The sequence below is a fragment of the Sesamum indicum genome, linkage group LG11, assembly GCF_026168435.1.
Source record: "Sesamum indicum cultivar Baizhima isolate 11 linkage group LG11, ASM2616843v1, whole genome shotgun sequence".
NCBI classification, from domain to species: Eukaryota; Viridiplantae; Streptophyta; class Magnoliopsida; order Lamiales; family Pedaliaceae; genus Sesamum; species Sesamum indicum.
Genome location: NC_142667.1, coordinates 8,831,987 through 8,852,460, shown reverse-complemented (window position 1 = coordinate 8,852,460; position 20,474 = coordinate 8,831,987). Strand labels below are relative to the sequence as shown.

General features: G+C 31.4%; 2 protein-coding genes across 4 annotated transcripts; one reads left to right on the top strand and one right to left on the bottom strand.

Annotated features, from left to right (window-relative positions):
• Positions 1-6,548: 6,548 nt before the first annotated feature.
• On the top strand, positions 6,549-10,353 carry LOC105173451 (putative serine/threonine-protein kinase PBL19). Of its 3 annotated transcripts, none has more exons than XM_011095189.3 (5): positions 6,549-6,677; positions 7,205-7,628; positions 8,617-8,877; positions 9,092-9,214; positions 9,492-10,353. In XM_011095189.3, exons 2-5 carry the CDS (start codon positions 7,278-7,280, stop codon positions 10,035-10,037), a joined length of 1,281 nt encoding a protein of 426 aa, XP_011093491.1. In that variant the 5' UTR covers positions 6,549-6,677; positions 7,205-7,277; the 3' UTR covers positions 10,038-10,353. The 3 variants fall into 3 exon arrangements, with proteins under 3 accessions (XP_011093491.1, XP_011093492.1, XP_011093490.1); XM_011095190.3 differs by lacking the exon at positions 6,549-6,677 and adding an exon at positions 6,684-6,828; XM_011095188.3 differs by lacking the exon at positions 6,549-6,677 and adding an exon at positions 6,684-6,873.
• Positions 10,354-17,407: 7,054 nt separating this feature from the next.
• On the bottom strand, positions 17,408-18,370 carry LOC105173450 (senescence-associated family protein (DUF581)). The gene is made up of 2 exons (XM_011095187.3): positions 18,121-18,370; positions 17,408-17,848 (listed from the first exon to the last, which is right to left on the bottom strand). The coding sequence occupies exons 1-2, from the start codon at positions 18,240-18,242 to the stop codon at positions 17,653-17,655; spliced, it is 318 nt and encodes a 105-aa protein (XP_011093489.1). The 5' UTR covers positions 18,243-18,370; the 3' UTR covers positions 17,408-17,652.
• Between the last annotated feature and the right edge of the window lie 2,104 nt (positions 18,371-20,474).

Here is a 20,474-nt window from a genome sequence, read left to right as displayed (position 1 = left end):
TCCCAAATGCTGTAAATTTTTAGTTTATGGGACTAACTGTAATAAACTGGTAAATTATGGGACAAAAAATGCAACACTCTTTATCTTATGAGACCAAAAATATAATTTTTTTTCCTTATATTAACATTAGCTACCGATTGATATTTATTATTTTCTTTTAAATGAGGATCAGAACTGATTTTTCAAGTTTTCGTTGTGATTTGAACCCATTTTACAGGTAGAAAGTATCATTATCGAATCACTAGATCATCTGTTAATGATTAGTTATGATATTTGAATGGTGAAAAAAGCTAACGAGATTTGTCTCTGCAATAGCTTGAAAAAAAAGGCACAGGTGTTTGGATGATTGTCATATATTCATTGTATTTTTAAAAAAATAAAATATGTATCGATTATCTAACTATGCTAAAAAAAATATTAATGGCTATGGCTAAAAATCGTTGTAAATAATTATTATTACCCATGATTAACTAAAATCAATGGAAAAAACTATTATTTACTCAGCTAAGAGCCCTTATAAAATATTTGTCATGGCTAAAATATTTTAGCCACATTCGCAAAAACTACAGCCACCAACCGTCGCATGCCCGTGTCAATAGCTACTTACTACTACTATTTATTATTAACTATTATAATTAATTAAAGTTAAATGTTATATTTTTTTTAGTACTACCTAATATTAGGGGTCAGTTTGGTCGGTACGCCAAAATATTGTACCACATATGTAATCGACGTAATCGATTTAAATTTATTCTTATATCTTGGTTTGGTATTGGGTAAATTGATTTTTTCGTTTTAAATATTAAAAAATACATAAAAATTAAATATTTAAAATAATAACTACACTTTTTGTTTACATTTTTATTTTTAATAAGTAAAATATAAAAATATGTATTTAATAAATAAATATAACAATAAATAAAAAATTAAAATAATAACTACACTTTTTCCCGCATGGTCGTAAATCGCTAGCCAAATAGGTATAAAATGTGTCAAATTTAAAAAATTAATGGACTAAATGTATATAAATAATTGTCGGACTTAATTTGCTCGTTAAGTAATTACACGACAAATATGTTGAAATTATAAAACTTACATTTTCAAATGTGTTTTTCAAAAGAAAAAGGGGCCAAATGTGCAAGATTCGTATAGTTATAGGACTAAAAATAAAACTTTGTCTTCATTGAATTGGGGGTATAATGTCACTTTTATCCTTACTTTCTCTTTCTTAGCTATGAGCTTGGTGGATTTCATGGTAATTTCTCCTCTTTCTGTTGATACTCCTAATAAATTGTTGGTCATTTATTTGGGATTTGATTTTATTTCTAAATGGACAGCTTTTATTCTTTGAAATTGATTGCGTTATTTCTTTATGAAAAATAGAATCTATCAAGTACATTTTAGTAAATTTATATTAGAAATTAAAATTGAATCAAATATTGAAATTTTTAAAAAATAAAAATTAAATTTGGAACCAAAATTTTCAATTCGATTATCAATTTTTTTAATTTGGTTTGATAAGATTTACAGACTATCAACATTTTTTTAATACAAACTATCAACATTCAATTCTCCTATTTTGTCAATGAGGTCTAATTCAGTTGGCGAAATTGAGGCCATAAGATCATGAGTTAGAACCCCCACTAATGATTTATTACACAGTAGATATTGTCTACTGTAGTAGTAGGTGTTGTTTAGATTTTATTTAGGATAATTACATTCTTCTTCCCTAAAGTATGATGTAATTACATATAAACCTTCTATAGTTTAGGAAATTACATCCAATACGCTTGAGGTTTGCTTCCGTCTAACAAAAAAGTCTCTCCATTTGTCAAATTTCATAAAATTTGTTGATATTAACAAAAATAAAATAAATAAAAATTATTATTTACCTCGATCAACTTATTATTGACTTATTGGAGGTCAAATAGTTTTTTCCGACTAAATTATCCTTATAACAGTGAAGATATATCTCCTCACATGCATTAATACGTGAAAACATATGAGGGTAATTTGATCATAAAAATATTTATTTGACTTGCAATAAATCAGTAATAAGTCAATTGAAGGTAAGTATAACTTTTGTCTTCAATTCTTTTGTTAATATCACAAATTTGGTGAATTTTGACTAATTGAGGGCCATATTTGTTAAACGAAAATAAACCTCATGGGTGCTAGATGTAATTTTTCAAACCACATGAGGTTTACGTGTAGTTATACCAAACCTCCAAGAAGGGGAGCATATTATCCCTTTCATTTATCTGATATTGTTGATTAGGATATGAATATTCTAATTGTCTTTGTTAGATATTGATAATTAAACAAAAATAATTGTAATCGAGTTATTTCAATTAATAATGACAGTGCTTCAAATAATAATAAAAAAAAAATCACCCCTACTTTATATATGGCATCTACGATGCCAAAGAGTAGAAAGGTAAAGAGGAAACTGTTCTCTCTCTCTAGAGTGGAACTCCCATGGTGAAACTGAAGGGTTCTCCTTCCCTTTATAGAGTGAGGGCTTAAGTCATCTCCCCTTTTTCCACCCCTGGTCTGTCCATCTGCCATTTCTCCTTCGCTCTAACCCCCATTCACTCATCTACCAACGAAACCCTTCTCTCATCCCTTTAATCCTTTGACTATTTGGTCAACTACCCACATCTTATGGAGGAAATAGGCGTTGTAGCAAGTCTTTTTGACAAAACCATTCACCTTGAACTTTCAGATGACGAAAACCCACCTAAACACCCAAATCCTGCCTCCTACTACCCATCGTCGCTAAAGCCATATGTGAGAAACCCCTCAACAGGTATAAAAGAGTCCCCTCTCTGTCTCTCTCTCCATAATCCATAAAATCGACCCTTGTCAAACTTGGAATATCCCTCCAAAAGCCACAATTAATGTCATCACCCAAAATACCCTGGTATTTCTCCTTGAAAAAGAAGATGACAGCAGGCGTATATGGAAACTCAGCCCATGGTCATTATGTGGTAATCTCATTGTTTCAAAATCGTGGCACCCTAAAGAAGCCCTCGCAGAAGTGGATCTCAACAAATACCAAATTTGAGTGCAAGTATTTGGTCTCCCCATTATCAATGTAAACAAAAAGTGGCAGGAAAATCAGGAACTTGCTCTGGAAGTATATTGGAGCAGATCTTGCTACAGATAGTCACCGATGGAGAAAAACACTCTGAATCAAAACATAAGTTGATGTGGCGAAACCACTCCAAGATCTTATTATTTTTAGTTGTCAAGAAAACCGGAAATTGGTGCTTGAAGTTAGGTATGAGCAATTAGGTGATTTTTTTCATAGTTGTGGTACTATGGGTCATAAAATCAATTCCTGGGTTGTTAAATCAAAACCAACAAATAGATCGAAACACCAATTCCATTTCGATCCCTGGCTTAAAACAAAGAATCCCCCCATCCCAAATCCATTCATACACATCTACAAAACCAGTTTGGAACCATATCCACCTGAGAAACCACTTGCAGCCACTGAATCCAAATAAATAGAGCTCGTTGTAAAAGACAACCCAAACTACAAACCCACCAATCCCCAGGATGCAAACCCAAAATTTACCTAAAACGAACCTGACTTGGCAGATGATATACGAAAAGAAAATAACAGACCAAAAATATTCCGAATTGTCCTAAACCCCCTGACACACCACAATCAACATGCGGATCCGTTGTCCCCATACCCACAAACCCAAAACCCAATTTCCCCTTAAAGCCCAACTGCTTCCCCTAAGTCAGCTTTAACCACCTTTGGAATGGGCTAATCCTAGATAACCCACTCGTTAAACCACCAACCCAAAATGATTTCTAGTAACTCGACAAGACCCAAAATTCCACTCCCACTGCCTTGAATAAAAAACATATGAGCCCAGTCCAATCTCCAAAAGAAACAAAAACTATTCTACTCCAGACAAGCCCAAACAAACACCCAACCAGCCCACCAAAAAAATAAAAATAGATGACTGTTAAAAGGACTGCCCACCACCAATTGGAAATCAACCCAACATCCAAGAAATTGAAAACTGATGAACAATCTGAAAGTTGGCTTTCCTGCCAAATGAATGTCCTTCTTCTTTCACCTGAGTTTCTCTCGCTTAACAGTACCAGTTCACATAACAAAAATCCTGAGTTCATCCTGGAGTTGGTGCAAGAGAAAACAACAGTTCACAAAGAAAGAAAGATTATTAGAATGAAAGAAAAAGCTAGAAACAAATACAAAATCCTTGGTGGGAGCCAAAAAGAAGCTGAAGTCCTACACTGCCCAGTTAATGCTGATGAGATTTCAATTTTTTCCAATTCTGTCAAGGGCCCAGCGGGGTCACGGGAGTGAACTTTCAATGAAGATTATCGCTTGGAATTGTTGTGGATTGGCCCGGCCTGCGGCAAGGAGAATGCTACGAGATTTTCTTCAATCTCACTAACCCGGCATCATCTTTCTCTGTGAAATCAAAACAGCAAACTGATAAGCTTTCTTCTCTCTTACAGTCCATCAATCTGATTCACTTTTGAGTTTGTTCCTGCTTTAAATAAAGCAGTGGTCTATGCCTAGCTTGGACCCCCAGCTTTAACATTTCTGTTGTTTTGAAAAGCCCATGGATGATCAGTGCTCTCATCTTTCTCAATGCAGAACCACGACCTTGGCAATTCACAGTTATCCACTGTCCAGCTGTCACAACCCTTTTTTCTTAAAAAGTACCTTTTCGAATTCCTGGAGTTATAATTTTATATATTTCTTAAAATTTTCTAAAATATATTTATGAACTAATACGTGCTACGAATTATTTACTTTATATACCCTCATTTTCTTTTTACATTTTCCCAGGCCTTTTCTTTTTAAATCAATCAAGGTAAAGTAAAAATTTGCACATCACCATTTACAAAAATGCATAATTTAAAAATAAATATTTATAATAATAAATAAATATTCATAATTATGTCAAATACGATGAGGAGAGAGCTTTTAACTTACCCTTAATTATACGTAATGGGGTAGAAGTAAGGAAAGAGGTGTTTGACGTGCGGAGTCGAAGTTCCATTTTCTGCAAACTACCTACTCAAGAATTCAAGGACACGACAAGAATAACAAAATCTCTCAACATTGGACTTTCGAGTCATGTCGCCTTCCCCCCCACCCCCAACCCAACAATACTAACAAATATTATATCAATATTATTAAATTATGTTATTATTGTTTGGTTGACAAGTTATCATTCTTAGTGGGTCTACTTCAAAATTAGGAGGTATCATTGTCAAGTTTATCACTCACAAAAGTTAAATAACAATATAGAATTTAATGAAACTTACCCCATATGATACTGTTAGAAATGATTAAATTATTTTTTATTAAAAAATATTTTTTAAAATTTTTAAAAATTAAGCAATACCATCGCCACGTAATTTCATTTAATACACATGCTTTTTATTTTTTATTTTAACTATAAAATTACATTTATAATCTTATTAAGAAATGTTGGATTATATGTATACTATATTTTTATATATAGAATAATATATGTATATATATGATATCTTGATTTGCAATGATTAATTTTTTAATGTATTATTACCTATAAAGTCAATTTAATTTATTTTTTACTGGATGGTCCCACTGAAACAATTAATTCAAACTAGATGTGTTTTTCATTGTAAACATGCCCAAATAATACGTAAAAAATAGACTAAGATCAATTCAAATAGTCAAGTTATATATTTGTTGTTTTCAATAAGTCGTGCATAATAATTTGTATAAATAAATCATAGATTATAAAGTATACATGCAATTATCCATGGGGAAAATAGATATTTTACGAGCCTAAAATCATATACCAGTTGCATCCTGCACGATTTAGGCGAAACAGACATTACACACTAATAACATGTATGGATGATCAAATCATTCAAAAATGATAATCAAGAACATTATTGTCTAAACATCTTTTTGTCTTATTTCATTTCATTGGTGTCCTAATTTCTTGTTTAAACATGTAGGAAGTTCTCCAAGTTTGATATTTGTTGTTTCCACCCCATCTTCTTTGGGCAAAGACAACCCCACCCCACCCACCATCTATGCATGAAAAATTTCACAATCTTTCTAGATCTGCGTGAGTAAATTGTGCGTACTAGGAAAATCATCCTTCAAAGTGGGCTCCCTCATCTTTGAGTTATGGGCATATCAACTCGCATCCCTTCTCATCTTACCTACAAAATCAAAGACTTTTCTTGAAAAAAACCTGCACTATATTTGTTTTCATTTCTAAATTATTTTTGATACAACTCAAAATATATTTAATGTTTGTCATTATTTAAAAATATTTTATTTTTAACTGATTTAATATAAATACATATATAAATATATATAAAAAAGACATAATTTGACAATAAATAGTAATTTTTGTCTCCCAAAATACAACATTAAACATATAATACTTATTTTAAATTATCTCTAAAAATAAATCCAAACATACATACTATCTCTAACACACTTATTTATGTTTGTTTTTTTCCATCTGTGTATTTAATGGGAAAGTCTCACATGCATTTAAGTTAGTGTTGAGCCGTGTTGAAAGTCGAAGGCTTTGAGTGAGAGAGAGTCCAAGAGGGTTGTGCCAAACCAGGAACAAATGCATTGAAGTAGACAGTATTCATCCTTTTTACAGGTAGATGAGATGGGATAACAACAAAAGAATTAGCATTTATTAATCACCATCAGCGTCTCTCCACCTCTCTCTCTGTTTCTTGCATTAAATTCCCGGCTCATTTTGTTCAATCACTTCTTCTCTTCCATTTCTTGCTTGAACAATTCATCAGGTTTCCTTCGCTCTTCATCCATTTTCTATTCCCCCCCAGCAAAGGGTAATTTTGGTTCTTCTTGAAGCTTTTAGTTCAAATGTTCTTTTCAATCTTTGTTTTTTTGGTTAAGTTTTTATTGTTTGCTAGTGAGACTCCCTTGTTGCTGACATTTTCTTTTTCTATTTTTTTTCTCTATTATATGCTGATTATTGTTCTGTTCTTGAACAAAATTACCCCATTTGATTCAGTTTCGCAGTTCTTTCTGCTTTTAACAAACTGGGTTCCCTCTGATTTATGTTAAATTTCATTGCCACAATTATCTGAAATTTTTTTTGTCAATATTTGAAGGGTTCTTGGATTTTTTGTTTCTTTTATTGACTCTGGTTTGTGGCAGGTTTCCTATGGCTGTTCTGGAGTTCAAAGTTGAATCTTGAAGACTCCTTTTGGCATATAAGGGAGAAAAAAAAATGAAGTGTTTCTATTACTTCAAGGATAGAAACAAAAGTAGAGTACAGAAATCAGCTCCAGTTCTGAACAGCCAGAGCAAATCTGATATATCAGAAACTGACAGGGTTACCAAGAGTTCTTGTTCAGCTACTTCTCCTCGCAGTATACCTGAATTATATGAGGAGAAAGCTCAGAATTTGAGGGTTTTTACATTCTCAGAGCTAAGACAGGCAACTAATAATTTCAGTAGATTACTTAAGATTGGTGAGGGTGGTTTTGGATGTGTTTACAAGGGAACCATCAAGCCTGTTGATGGAAAGGGTGACCTTCTTCTGGTTGCTATCAAGAAACTCAATAGGGATGGTTATCAGGTACTGTTCTTGTTTGGAGATATGTTGTCCTGATATTTTGATGAAGTCAAATGTTCTGAAAAAATTGTCTGGCTATTATTATGCTTCAAGATTTGGCTTCACTTTTGATTTGGATTGCTTTGTCTTTCTTTCTTAATTGAGTTTTCTAGATTGAATTTGGTCAAATAAGCTGTCATTTTCTGTTGGTCGTCTTCTCTTTATGTTGTTTTACTGTCTTACTCTCTTCAGTTTGGAAGTTGTGTCTGTGGGAGATGAAATTCAGTTCCTTCTAGGATGTATGTGTGTTTTTGGCTTTGAGGGATTCATTCAAGGTCATCATCTGATGTTGTTCTTGCACGAGTGATGAGATTGGCATATACGTTAAAAGGCACAAGTTTTGTGTTTTGAATTATAACGACACAAGCTGAGGTTTGATCCTTAGTAATTAGTATTCGTCGCAAATTATGTTGGAGTTAAATATCAGAAAATCTTTAAAAGTGCATCTTCCACTTTGCAAGTTGAGCAACGATTTCGTCGGGAATCAATAAGTAGCAAGAAAGAGCCTTATGTTTAAACCACCAAATTTGGTTGAATATGTCAGTGCCCTTTAGACGCAGAATAACATGATGTGAAATTGCTGCATCGCTGGAAGAAAGAAAAGGTTGCCGAACGACATTTTGTGATGAACAAGATATCTTAGCAGCTTGTTAGCTAATTTATTTTTCATATCTCATCTATGCTTTTTTACTGAAATCAGATGATTATCAAATACTTTGATTGATCTCTCAATCTTGATATGCTATTACATGCAGTTGTAATACAGTTTGAATGTGGTGTGTCAATCCTGAAATCTTGTCCTATGCTTATGAATTTTCAAATATTTGGTCGAAAGCTCTGTTCTCTGAACTAAGCTACTCTATCTTCGTCAAGCTCCCAGTCTACGTGCTTTATCAACATTAGAGGTTTCGGGCCAACAGGAATATGAATTATTTTGTATGATCACTCTCAGGGTCATAAACAATGGGTAGCAGAAGTGCAGTTTCTAGGTGTTGTAGAACATCCAAATCTCGTCAAACTCATTGGATACTGTGCCGTGGACGGAGAGAGAGGTATCCAGAGGCTACTCGTTTACGAATACATGACGAACAAAAGTCTCGAAGATCATCTCTTCAACAAGGCTTACCCTACTCTGTCCTGGGATTGTAGATTGCAAATAGTGCTCGGGGCAGCTCAGGGACTGGCTTATCTGCACGAAGAACTAGAGATCCAGGTTTTTACGCACACGGCATTAATACCATCTTTTCATTTTTCTAATTTTTCAACTTAGCATATTGTATCTGAGCGAGCTGCATTATGCTTTTTTGGGTTCTTTTGAGATGACAACAAAAATGAGTTATGGCTAATTAACCTTGATCTTTGTGCAGAGCTCTAACTCAGAAATATTACTGGCTGTTGATGCTTATTGTTGTTTGCTCCAATGTTAGGTTATATATCGAGATTTCAAGTCATCGAACGTGCTGCTGGACGATAATTTCAAGCCAAAACTCTCTGATTTTGGGCTTGCCAGAGAGGGTCCTACGGCTGGTCACACTCATGTTTCAACTGCAGTATGTTTCAGTACTTTGGTTGACATATGCATGCAGCATATCGCAACTAATTCTTGTATTATGTAGTTAGAGAAGTTATTTGAACTGCATGTTTATGTTATTCCATCATAGTTGAGGGAATGTGAACATAACCAAAGATTTATTCAACTTAGGACCAATACCTTGAAACATTACATGCATCTATTTTTAGTTTCGAACATGAGAGTAAGTATTCTGAATATTCTTGTCATGTATATGTTGTCAGAGTCCGACTTTATAGCCCGTTTTTGGCATGTAGGTTGTCGGAACATATGGATATGCTGCTCCCGACTACATAGAGACAGGACATCTAACTTCAAAGAGCGACGTTTGGAGTTTTGGTGTAGTCCTGTACGAGATCTTAACCGGCAGACGGTCCCTAGAAAGGGACCGACCAAGATCAGAGCAGAAACTGTTGGAGTGGATTAAACAGTACCCTGCTGATAGTCGGAAATTTGCCATGATAATGGACCCAAGACTTGAAAACAAGTACTCTCTCAATGCAGCTCGTAAAATCGCTAAGCTTGCCGATAGTTGTTTGGTCAAAAGCGCAAAGGACCGGCCAAAGATGAGCAAGGTGGTCGAAACGTTGAAGCAAATAGTTCAAGTTTCTGGCACAGCCAGCCCTCCAACAAAATTCGTTGAGGAAGTCGAAGATAAAATGACTGACGAAAAGCCCACGAAGCAGATGGGGGCCTCAGAGTCAGCCAAGAGACGTATGGCACACTTGGCCAAGATAAGCGAACACATTGGAGGAGTAAGCAGGAGGAGGTTTATGATCATGCAGAGGGCTAAAATAACATAAAAAAAGGTGGTCGGTTTTCAGTCATTAGGCCTTAGTTGCACAGACAAGTATGGTTCCTTTTGAGGTTGTCAATGGTAGAAATACAGCAGCTGAAATACATGCATTTGTACTGGTGTTTCTCTTCTTCTTCTCCTCTCTCTCTCTCTCTCTCTCTTTCTCTCCTTTACTTTTTTTTGGGTTTTTGGGACCAGGTTTTGAGTTGTTTGATCAGCTTACAAGCTCCTGTTCTGAAGACTTTGTAGAAAGAGACAATTGTAATAATGTTCAAGTGTTGATAGGCTCTTTTTGTGGGAATGGAATTCTCATCTTTCTAGTAGTTGGGAAGAGATTCTACTGGACAACACTGGAGTATGGGAGTGCCCATACGAGCTTCTGCTTTTAGAAAAGTGATAATTTGTGCACAAAGTCGGAGTTTATAGACGTTTTATAGCCGTATTTGTTGTAGCTTTTGCTTTTAGAGAAGTGATAATTTGTGGAGAAAGTTGGAGTTGATAGTAAAATGAGTGTTTTGCAAAAAAAACCACTAAAAAAATAATTAGATGTAGGAAAAAATAAACAGAAAATGTTTGGGAAAAAATGATTTTTAGGAAGAGATCAATTTGATAAAGAAACAGTACTTACCTCATATATAGGGCGTAAACAATTCAAAAATTATCATGTTTGTTCATTAGAAGTTCAAAACAGCTAGAAATATCTAAAAGCACGCTTTTAGGAAATTCTATTTTTTGGCTTAAAATTGCTTCTTTTTTTTTTCAAAAAAAAAAAGAGTATAACAAGAAATGAATTTTATTGCATTTTTTATGTTTATTTAATATATATGCACGCCACTTATACAAAAATTCTACAAATAAATAACAACTTATTTGATTCTAATAGTATCATGTCTATTTTAGTTATTTTACCAATTAAAGACTTTATTATGCCGAACACCCTAACATCTTATAAGATTTAATATCTTATTTTATCCAAACACTTTTGGAACTTATTTTTAGAATAAGATCCAATATCCTATAAGCTCCTAAAACATCTTATAAGATGTGAGAACTTATAAGATGTATTAGAAAAGCTTAGCCAAACACCCTCTTCACTTGATGTGTAATCTGGGAATCTGACTGTATATCCTGTAAGAAAGGAATATATCAGAACAACGCTGGAAAGGCCCCAATTATAATTCTCTGATGTTTAAGTTAGTGTGGTTGTACGGAAGTAAATATGGAACAAACCTATGGTGTAGAGGGAATCAGTATTTATAAATATTTTGAATTGTATTTGTTTACATAAACTGTTGATTCAAGATTGACTGGACGATCATTAAGAGTTTGTACATATCTGGGTTCAGATTGCGTTGGGCCAGATCAGTATGTTTCGAATTTGAGATTCACGAATCTTGGCCATTTGTATAATTATTGGAAAATTTGGAGGCATTTATATAAATTCCTAATATCATTGGGCAGCCCCACATTATCACTAATATCTCACATAATCATGCCCCAATTTTCATCTCAAAGTATAGATTCTTTGAGGTTTCTTTTATCTGGAATAATTGCATTTACGTCCCTTAAATTATAGTTTATTTATATAAATCACTCTTATATTTTAGTAATTATATATGCACCTGTTAAAAATATTAACATCATCTATACAGACCATCTTACACATACCCTTAGAAAATATTAACACTATTCCACAAATTACTCTTGATTTCGACTATCAGAGGTGGTTTGTATAATTATGTAAAAAGAAAGAGTGATTTATGTAAATATATAACAAGTTAGGGGATGTAAATGTAAATATCTCCTATTTATTTTTATTGTTATTTCTTAATATTCTCTTTGTATTATTTATTTTTCTAGTTGGTAGAGTTTTGGTGGGAGACCTGAAGTCAAGGTCAACTTTGTAATAAATACAGACAAAGTCAAACACTGCATGCTGTCATTGGAGGAGATGTCTTTGAAATGACATATTAGATTGGTTTTAGAATTATTGTTAAGGAAAAAGATGACAAAAATAAACACAAATCCTTTGTAATGTTTTGCTGCCCAAAAGCTTAAATAAAAGTTAATTATCAGGACCTAACTTCAATAAACAAAAGTTGGTGTTCTAGAACTACAATTTTTTATTTAAATCTATAGGATAATTGCATTGCTCTCTTTTAAAATTTGATGTAATTATACGTAAATTTTCAATAATTTGGTAATTATATTTAGTATCTCTGATGGGTTTTTTTTTCTGTCTAACGAATAGATAAATCTGTTAGCCAAAATTAATCGAACATGTCAATATTAGTAAAAAAAATTGCATAAAAACTTATATTCACCCCAATTGAGTTTTTACTCATTTATTGCAGGTTAAACAAATCTTTCTGGCCAGCTTACTCTTGTAAGGGTGGAGATACAGCTTTGCACACGCATTAGCGTGCGAAGATGTACAAGAGTATTTTGTTCAGAGGAGATTTATCTTACATGCAGTGGTCATTAATAAGTCAATTGAAAATAAAAATGAATTTAAATTTAATTTTTCTTATTAATATCAACAGATTCAGTGAATTCTGACTGACGGAAGGATCTATTTTAGATAGAATCAAATATCAAGGGTTCTGATGTTATTTTTCAAATCATAAAAAAATTATGTGTAATTACACCAAATCTCATAAATGAACAGTGTAATTATCCCAACTTTATGTATCAATATTATGTGTCCCTATTACATATGGCTTGTTAATACCCATTGGCTTAGTTAATAACACAAGATATTTTTAATTAGATAGTTGTGGATTCAATTTCTTTTGTTGACGTAAGGATTATTTTGGCATATAATTTGTATTAAGCTATTTATGCTTTAGAATTACGATGTTGATCGAAATCGAAACTATCCAAAATTTTTTATAATTAAAAGAAAATAATAAAAGATTATATGTGGCTTGGTGGGGGGGGGGGGGAAACTTCCACTGCCCACTCACTTTCCAGTTCTTCATAGTCAATCAAGATTTTATTTCATTAAATAAAAAAAAATAGAGCACAATTTAAAAATTATTATGAAGAAGAGAAAGTGAAATATTGGAGAGGCCATAAAAAAAAAGTAAAGAAATTAAAGTTCCAATTTGGAAGGCATAAAATAAAAAATAATTTCTAAAAGCATCTTGTTGATAAAAATATAATAACAAAAATTAATGTAAGAATTAGAGGGTGTTGGGCTAAATTTTTTTAAAATATTTTATAAGTTCTTAAAATTTTATAAAATATTTCAGGAGCTTATTATAAAATATTGAATTTTATTTTAAAAATAAGCACCTAAAGTGTTTGGATAAGATCATATGTTAAAATTTATAAGACGTGAAAATATATTATAAGATGTCAAGGTATTTGGCATAATAAGGTCTTTTATTGGTAAGATGACTAAATTGGGCATGATACTATTAGAATCAAATAAGTTGTTATTTCTCAATATATTTTGCTTTAATATTTTTTAAAACGGTTTTATAAATAGTACACATTAATTTAATTCAAAATAAAAATTTAATATATAATCTTTTTACAATAAAAAAATAAATTATTACCTAAATTTTTGAATAAAAATAAATATATATGTGAATTCATGCTAGTCGAATATTGATTTAGAAATGTAGTTTATATTTTCTTTGTTAATGCAATTATTATTTCTAGTCGTGTAACTTATAATGTTTTGGATTTATATTTTTCAGTAAATATCAGCACCAATCTTATTTTTATTTACAATAATAATTTATTATTAAATAATTGAGTATTTTCTCTTTTTTGAATATTAAAAAAATTAAATAGTAAAAAATGTTTTTAAACCATAGAAAGAGAAAGTGTGTGTGTGTGTGTGTGTGTGAGAGAGAGAGAGAGAGAGGAGAGTGTGCGAGTGTATGAATATGGATATTTTTATCTTATGACATATTAATTTTATATAGTTTATAAGATTTTATAAAAAAAAAAGTTAGAAAAATTAACTTTTATTTTAAAGAGCTTATAAGATCTAAAACATCTTATTTTGATATTTTATAAACCCTTTTAGAAAAAATTAGCCAAATATTTTATTTTAGTTTATAAGCTCTCTGACATCTTATAATATGATTTTAGGAGCTTATAAGCTTAACCAAACACTCTCTTAGACTCTTTATCTTTAAAATAATGTCATCTCGTGCTTATTCTGTTAATATTAACAGCTTTATCTTTTGATATAAAATGAGTTCCAAATTCTGAAGTTGCATACCAAAATTACCAGATCAATTTTAGAACTCTGTAAAGGCAACACTGGGCGCACACGTGCCATAGGGTGCCTAGTCGAGTTGGCTACTCAACTAGCATCCGATAGGACTTGGCCTCGGATAGGCCCTAAGGCTCAATTTGTCTTGCCCATTAAAAAAATAATAATGAAAATTTATATTAACTTATTTAAAAGTAATTTATTCATGATCCCTACTGTCTGTCGCTCCATGAGTTAGAACTACATGATTCCTACCTAGCGAACAAGAAAAATTTGCTCGTTTTGTGATTTTATCAACATTAGGTTATAATTCTTTCAAAATTCCCTCTTTTTTATGTTTTCTTTTATTGATTTTTTAATTATGTATTTCGATTTTTGACCAACTTATTTCTTTAGATAATCTTTTTGTAACATGACTTATTCAATTGTTGATTCTATTCCCTATTTATTTTCATTTATTAGATAAAATAAAATTTAATTTTTTCTCGATATTTTTTCGTTTCTTGTAAGAAGAGCACCCAAAAGTATGTGCAAAACGATCGAATTATTTCAAAATTTTAAATTAATTGTTCATTATTTTATTTGATATTTTTTTATTTAAATCTCTTAGGATAAATAAATAAACTTGATAACAATTCAAATAAACTTAAATAATAATCAAGTCGACTCGACTCGATCCGATCGGATTTGTTTTTAGCCCCATTTATATGACATAGTAAATATTGCAGCCCACAATTCATCATTCCCACAATATATATCGATGTGAAAAGAAAAGATCTTATACACTCACAAAAGATGGTTAGTAATACCGTCGCACTACTTTTTAAATATGACAATTATAATCAAAATTAATCATAATTACTCTTTTTTTAATAAAAGCAACTAAACGTCATTTTAACACCATTATATCATAATTTTTGGCTTTGTCGATAACACCTTAAGTTATTTTTTCATTTTATTCTTTTTAAATGTGATTTATTAGTTTACATATTTCTTTCTTGTTTATAATATATTTTAATATGCAAAAATATTATATATTATACATCAAAACAAATGGCGACTAAGAATAATAATAATAAAAAAAAGAATATCACATAAGAATTCATAACAAAACAAACAACTTTGATTCAAGTAAAAACTCGTTCGAGCCCGATCAGATCAATAATCAGACTAAATCTAAATACAATTTTCAAATTTGATAATAATTCAAATAAATTCGAACAATAAAATAAATATTGCAGCCCACAACTCATCACTCTCACAATAATAATTAAAAAAAAGAATATCATACAAAAAAAAAAAACAAACACATAGAAATTAATATAAAAATGAGACAACTTTATATTTTATTACAATAATAGTATAAAAATATAGTTGTCAACAACTACTTTTCACAACATGATTGGCCTTTGTAAGAATCTAATAATTTTATTTTTATTTCAATAGATTATTATTTAAAAAGAGTACAACTTTTAAGACAATTTAGTACTTTTGAACAGTTAATCTCTGCAATAAAATCAGTACTTACTTAATTTTAAATTTAGATTAATTCTGCAATTTTTGTGGGCATGTTTCCTTGAACTTTCAAAGAAGCTTCCTCCCCATTTATTAGTATTATTTAATTCTAATTATTTGCAATTTTGCCCCTAAATCTTAGCATCCTTTTCACATGGGTCCCCACAAAGTCTTTTCAAAATATGACTCTAGAAAAGCACACTCTAAAAAACCTCTACATGAAAAAGGACATAATTTTATTCATATACAATTTGAGTCATTTATAATAAAATGATACTATATTATAACAAAAATATTCATGTTTTATTTAATACATACACGTCGTAAATGTAAAATCGAATTATTAATCTATATATATATATATTTACATATATTTAAAAGAATTTCATGATAAAAAGTTTGAATTGCCCAAATATGTCATTTTTGTGATTATATTTCGATTTTTCTAATTATACAAATTCCTTTTATTAGATAATATTTTTAAAATGAATTGTAATATCTAAAAGTTCATCAACGTACCTTTTTGTCCAAAACAATCGATCCATAGACTCATCTAACGAGACGTTTTTTTCAAAGACGAACTTTTGAGACTCGTTAAATCCGAACAAATAATACATTATGAATTTAAACATCGATCGAATTGTCCGTTGTACATGCAAATTTTTAAGTAGGAGAAATTGATGGTATAAGTTTTTTTAAATGAAAAATATATATTTTTATATAAATTTTACATATACAAAATTATTTTGAAGGAATTTTAGTATTTTGTCCCTTTTTATTATTATCTTCCTCACAAAAATTCATACTATAAAACTTGTTTCTCTTTTTATATATTTTCCTCACCAAAATTTGGCATCCCAGTATAGCATGGAGAAATCTACTAGCATAGATCTCAGTGTATTTCACAAAAAAAAAAAAAAAAAAAAAGGGCATAGATCTCTATGCAATTATTAATATCAATAATTTTAAACTTGATATCAAATTTTTATGGGTAAATTATAATAGTTTTTTGAGATTTATTTTAATTATAAATATTTTATTATTATTTTAAAAATAACAAATACCTCTTAAAATTACATACCGATATTTGAAATTTTAAAAAATATTTATAATTTTTTAAATAATAAAAAAATATGACAAATCTCATACCGATATTTAAAGTTTTAAAAAATATTTATAATTTTTTAAATAACAAAAAAATATTAATAAATATGACAAATCTCAAAAGCCCGTTGTAATTTTGTAAATTTCAAAAATAAAACACTCTTATTACTTTATTTAGATCAAAATTGAGAAAAAACTTGCAATAGCTTTTGATTAAAATTAACTAAAGTTAAACAAAAGTTACTAATAAAAAAATAAATTAAATAAACACTTATTTTAAGCTAATACAAAAATCCCAAAACTATATTCCAACTCTAATGCTAACAAGAGAATAACATTCCACAACAAAAAGCTGCAACATAATTAGAAAACACTTAATTCCATTAAAACATTAAAAAAAGACAAAATTAATAATTATAATAATGCTTCTAATTTCATAGATTAGCATTCAAATAGAGATATCATTTAACAAAGATTTATATCTCATGGCAATCTCAATTGAGGGCCCTCCTCATATAGACACTAATTGAAATGCCATCTAAATTCAAAAAAAATAAAATAAAATTTGAAAAAAAAAATAAATCAAAATTGTTTGGTGGATCTTCCTCTCCTTTCTCCTTCTGCCCACCTCTTTCTTTACAGATATCATTAGAGCTCCTCAAGATTTGCAAAATGCCCCCTCATCTCCTTTTTATTTTCTTTCTCCCCCTCCATTTTTTTTTGTAGATTCTTGATATTTTATATTTTTTTAAATATTTTTTTCCCTTTTTTAGGCCACAGCCACTGTGCCTGTCCGTACAGCTTTCTTGGTGTCATACTCTTTTGTTGAATCCTTGTTCTGTCTCACTGCACTTGATCTCTTTGATGATGATGATGAAGAAGAAAGTTTCAATCTTTTCTCACTGGCTTCATCCATTTCAATCTGTTCTTGCCTGCATTCTTGGCTGCAAAATGGTGTATCCCCTCTGCAAAAAATTAATTAAAATATATTAAATTAAATAATTTAAGCCAATATTTTTAAAGAAAATGAAATCCCATTTGAAAATACACACATACAAAAAATCCCACAAAAAAATGAAAACAATCAAGGATATTACAAAATGACCCCATCAATTTCCCAAAATTACATTATGACCCCACAATCACCATAAAACATGACTTCAGAGGACTGCAGCTTAATTTCACAAAAGTACAGAGGTCTTTTCGTAATATGTCATGGACTTAAATCACTACTAACCTGTACATGTAGATGTCACTGTTCTTGCCGAGTGGCTTCCGGCAAAGGAAGCAAGAATCAAGAAAATGGGGTTGCTGCTTGTCATACTCACATCCAGAGTAGTATGGACCGCCTGACCTCATATTCACGGCGGACGAAGTGGCGGCTCACGGCGGCGTGGGTGGTACTTCACGGCGGCGAGGTGGTGGTGAGTTTGTGATCTGAAGCGCAGAAGTTATGATTGTGGGAGGAGAGACTGATGGAGGAGGTGGTGGTGGATTTATATAGTGAAAGAGTGGGGCAAGGGGGGTGGGAGGAGTAAATATGAGGTGGTGCCTGGACCACCAAAGACCATTAAGTGCAACTAATCAAAACGTTCACAAGTTTGAAGTGACGGGTTTTATTGGCTAGACCACTGCGGGTGTAATGGCCGTTGGACCACAGGAAAATGATTTGAGTTGAATTAAATAAATAATAATTAATCGATAAATAAAAACCACTGGCAGTTTCCCCAAATCCAAGGGGTTGAATCCTGTGGCAGGAGTAGTACATTGCATCTGTTGCCCAACAAAGGTTTTTGTAGTAATATTAAGTACTACTTTTTTTGCAGTTTGCCCCCTCCTTTTTGAGGAAATTCATTTTTAGTCTACTAACTTCTTGTTATATTTAATTCGACTTATTTGTGTACTCCCTGCAACTTTCTTCGACTCTAAGTTTTTCAAAATAAGTAATGAAATTTATTCTGGGGTGGTAATATTTTAGAATTTAAGCAATCTTGCGAGAAACATATTTTTATTCTTTATAAATCTTACTATTCTTGTACGTAGCCAATCAGTATTGGCGAAATTAAGATTTCATGATCGAGAGATTATGCATTCGAGTCCTATTTATATATAGGTATTTAAAACTAGTTATTTTTTTTATTATAATAACAATTATTGCTCAATTATAGGATAAATTATAATAAATTCTCTTGAAATTTCGGTATAATTATAAATATTCCACCATTATTTAAAAAATTTTAAATAATCAAAAAATATTTATAATTGTGTTAAATATAAAAAAAAATTATTATTATTTATTTTTATTTATATATATATATTTGATATTGATAATTGACATGTAAGAACGAACCGTAAGTCGATTTCAATAAAGATCTATTGGGGCAAAACTATAATATCATTAAAATATTAGGGGATAGTACAAAAGCACATTGATTTTGCAGAAAGCACTTGGAAAAATAAAATTACGAAAACACACAAAAATGTCATCATAATTAGAGGAGGTCCCCACAGCTTTTGTCCTTTTCCCATACCCCCACCTTGGAGCTGCGTCAGATGGGGGTCCCACCTCCCACTAAAGCGGGTCCCATATCTTTATAAAAACCTACAAAAAATCATGCACTGGTGGAGCCCACCGGGGGACCATCGGGTACATGCGGGCTCAGATTCCAAGGCCATTGTCTCCCCCTTGCCCCCAACTCTCTGCCCGTTGCCCGCGGGCAGCTTGTAGTATTGTAATATTCCACCCCCTCTTTTTTTATTTTTTTATTTATTTATTTCTAGAATTGTCCGTTACACGTGAGGCCTCGAGATACCACCAGCGAAGCAGCTAATAATTACTTGGAGGTGCCACGCGGCCGTTGATGGGCAGACTCGCCGTAGGGGTGGCTCTCGATCTACGATGTTGGAGGTGTCACTATCCCTAGGTCAATCAGATCTACGGCCTAGATCAGCCAGCGCATGATACCACGCATGAGTCCTCTATTATTGGCCCAGGGTTTGCAGTCTGCTGCACCGCTCCTCTTCTTATGCCGTGTTTGGCACACACCGCTCCCTAAGGGTTTGTTTGTTTGTTTTTTATTTCCAATTTTCAATTAAGAATGTGTTTTTAATTAATTTTGTATAGATTTTTGTGTGAAATAAAATTATATTTAGATTAGTCAATGAGATTGTTTTACATCGAATTATTGTATTAAATTAATATACTTTCAATAAAAAATATATAAATAAACATTTTTATTTTAATTACTTTTTTAGAAATTAAAACTGAAAAATGAAAACCACTCGAATTATCAATATATCTTGAAAATAATTGAATTGCTTACAAAATTATTTGATATAGACTAGTATCCCATATTAATTGCAGAAAATAATTTTCAACAACTTATATGTTTTATGGCGTTCTTTCTTCAGTGATGTTTCTTATAGGGCATAATTGTAAGACTCATAAGAAGTTAGAATGAACAATACTTAAAGTATTGGGTACCAATCAAGTCGCAAGTTGCATAATTTGATGTTGTCTGTAGGAGGGCTATGTGTTCGTCTTGAGCCACTCATTTGAGGGATTGTTAATGTAGGTAAGCGTTCCACGTT

What these genes read in the sequence shown, in the direction of transcription:
- LOC105173450 (XM_011095187.3), bottom strand. Translation starts at nt 18,242, where the DNA reads ATGAGGTCAGGCGGTCCATACTACTCTGGATGTGAGTATGACAAGCAG. An exon ending in AGTGACATCTACATGTACAG is followed by an intron (nt 17,849 to 18,120) that starts GTTAGTAGTGAT and finishes AATTTTTTGCAG; the next exon opens with AGGGGATACACCATTTTGCA.
- LOC105173451 (XM_011095189.3), top strand. Translation starts at nt 7,278, where the DNA reads ATGAAGTGTTTCTATTACTTCAAGGATAGAAACAAAAGTAGAGTACAG. An exon ending in ACGAAGAACTAGAGATCCAG is followed by an intron (nt 8,878 to 9,091) that starts GTTTTTACGCAC and finishes CTCCAATGTTAG; the next exon opens with GTTATATATCGAGATTTCAA. An exon ending in ACACTCATGTTTCAACTGCA is followed by an intron (nt 9,215 to 9,491) that starts GTATGTTTCAGT and finishes TTTGGCATGTAG; the next exon opens with GTTGTCGGAACATATGGATA.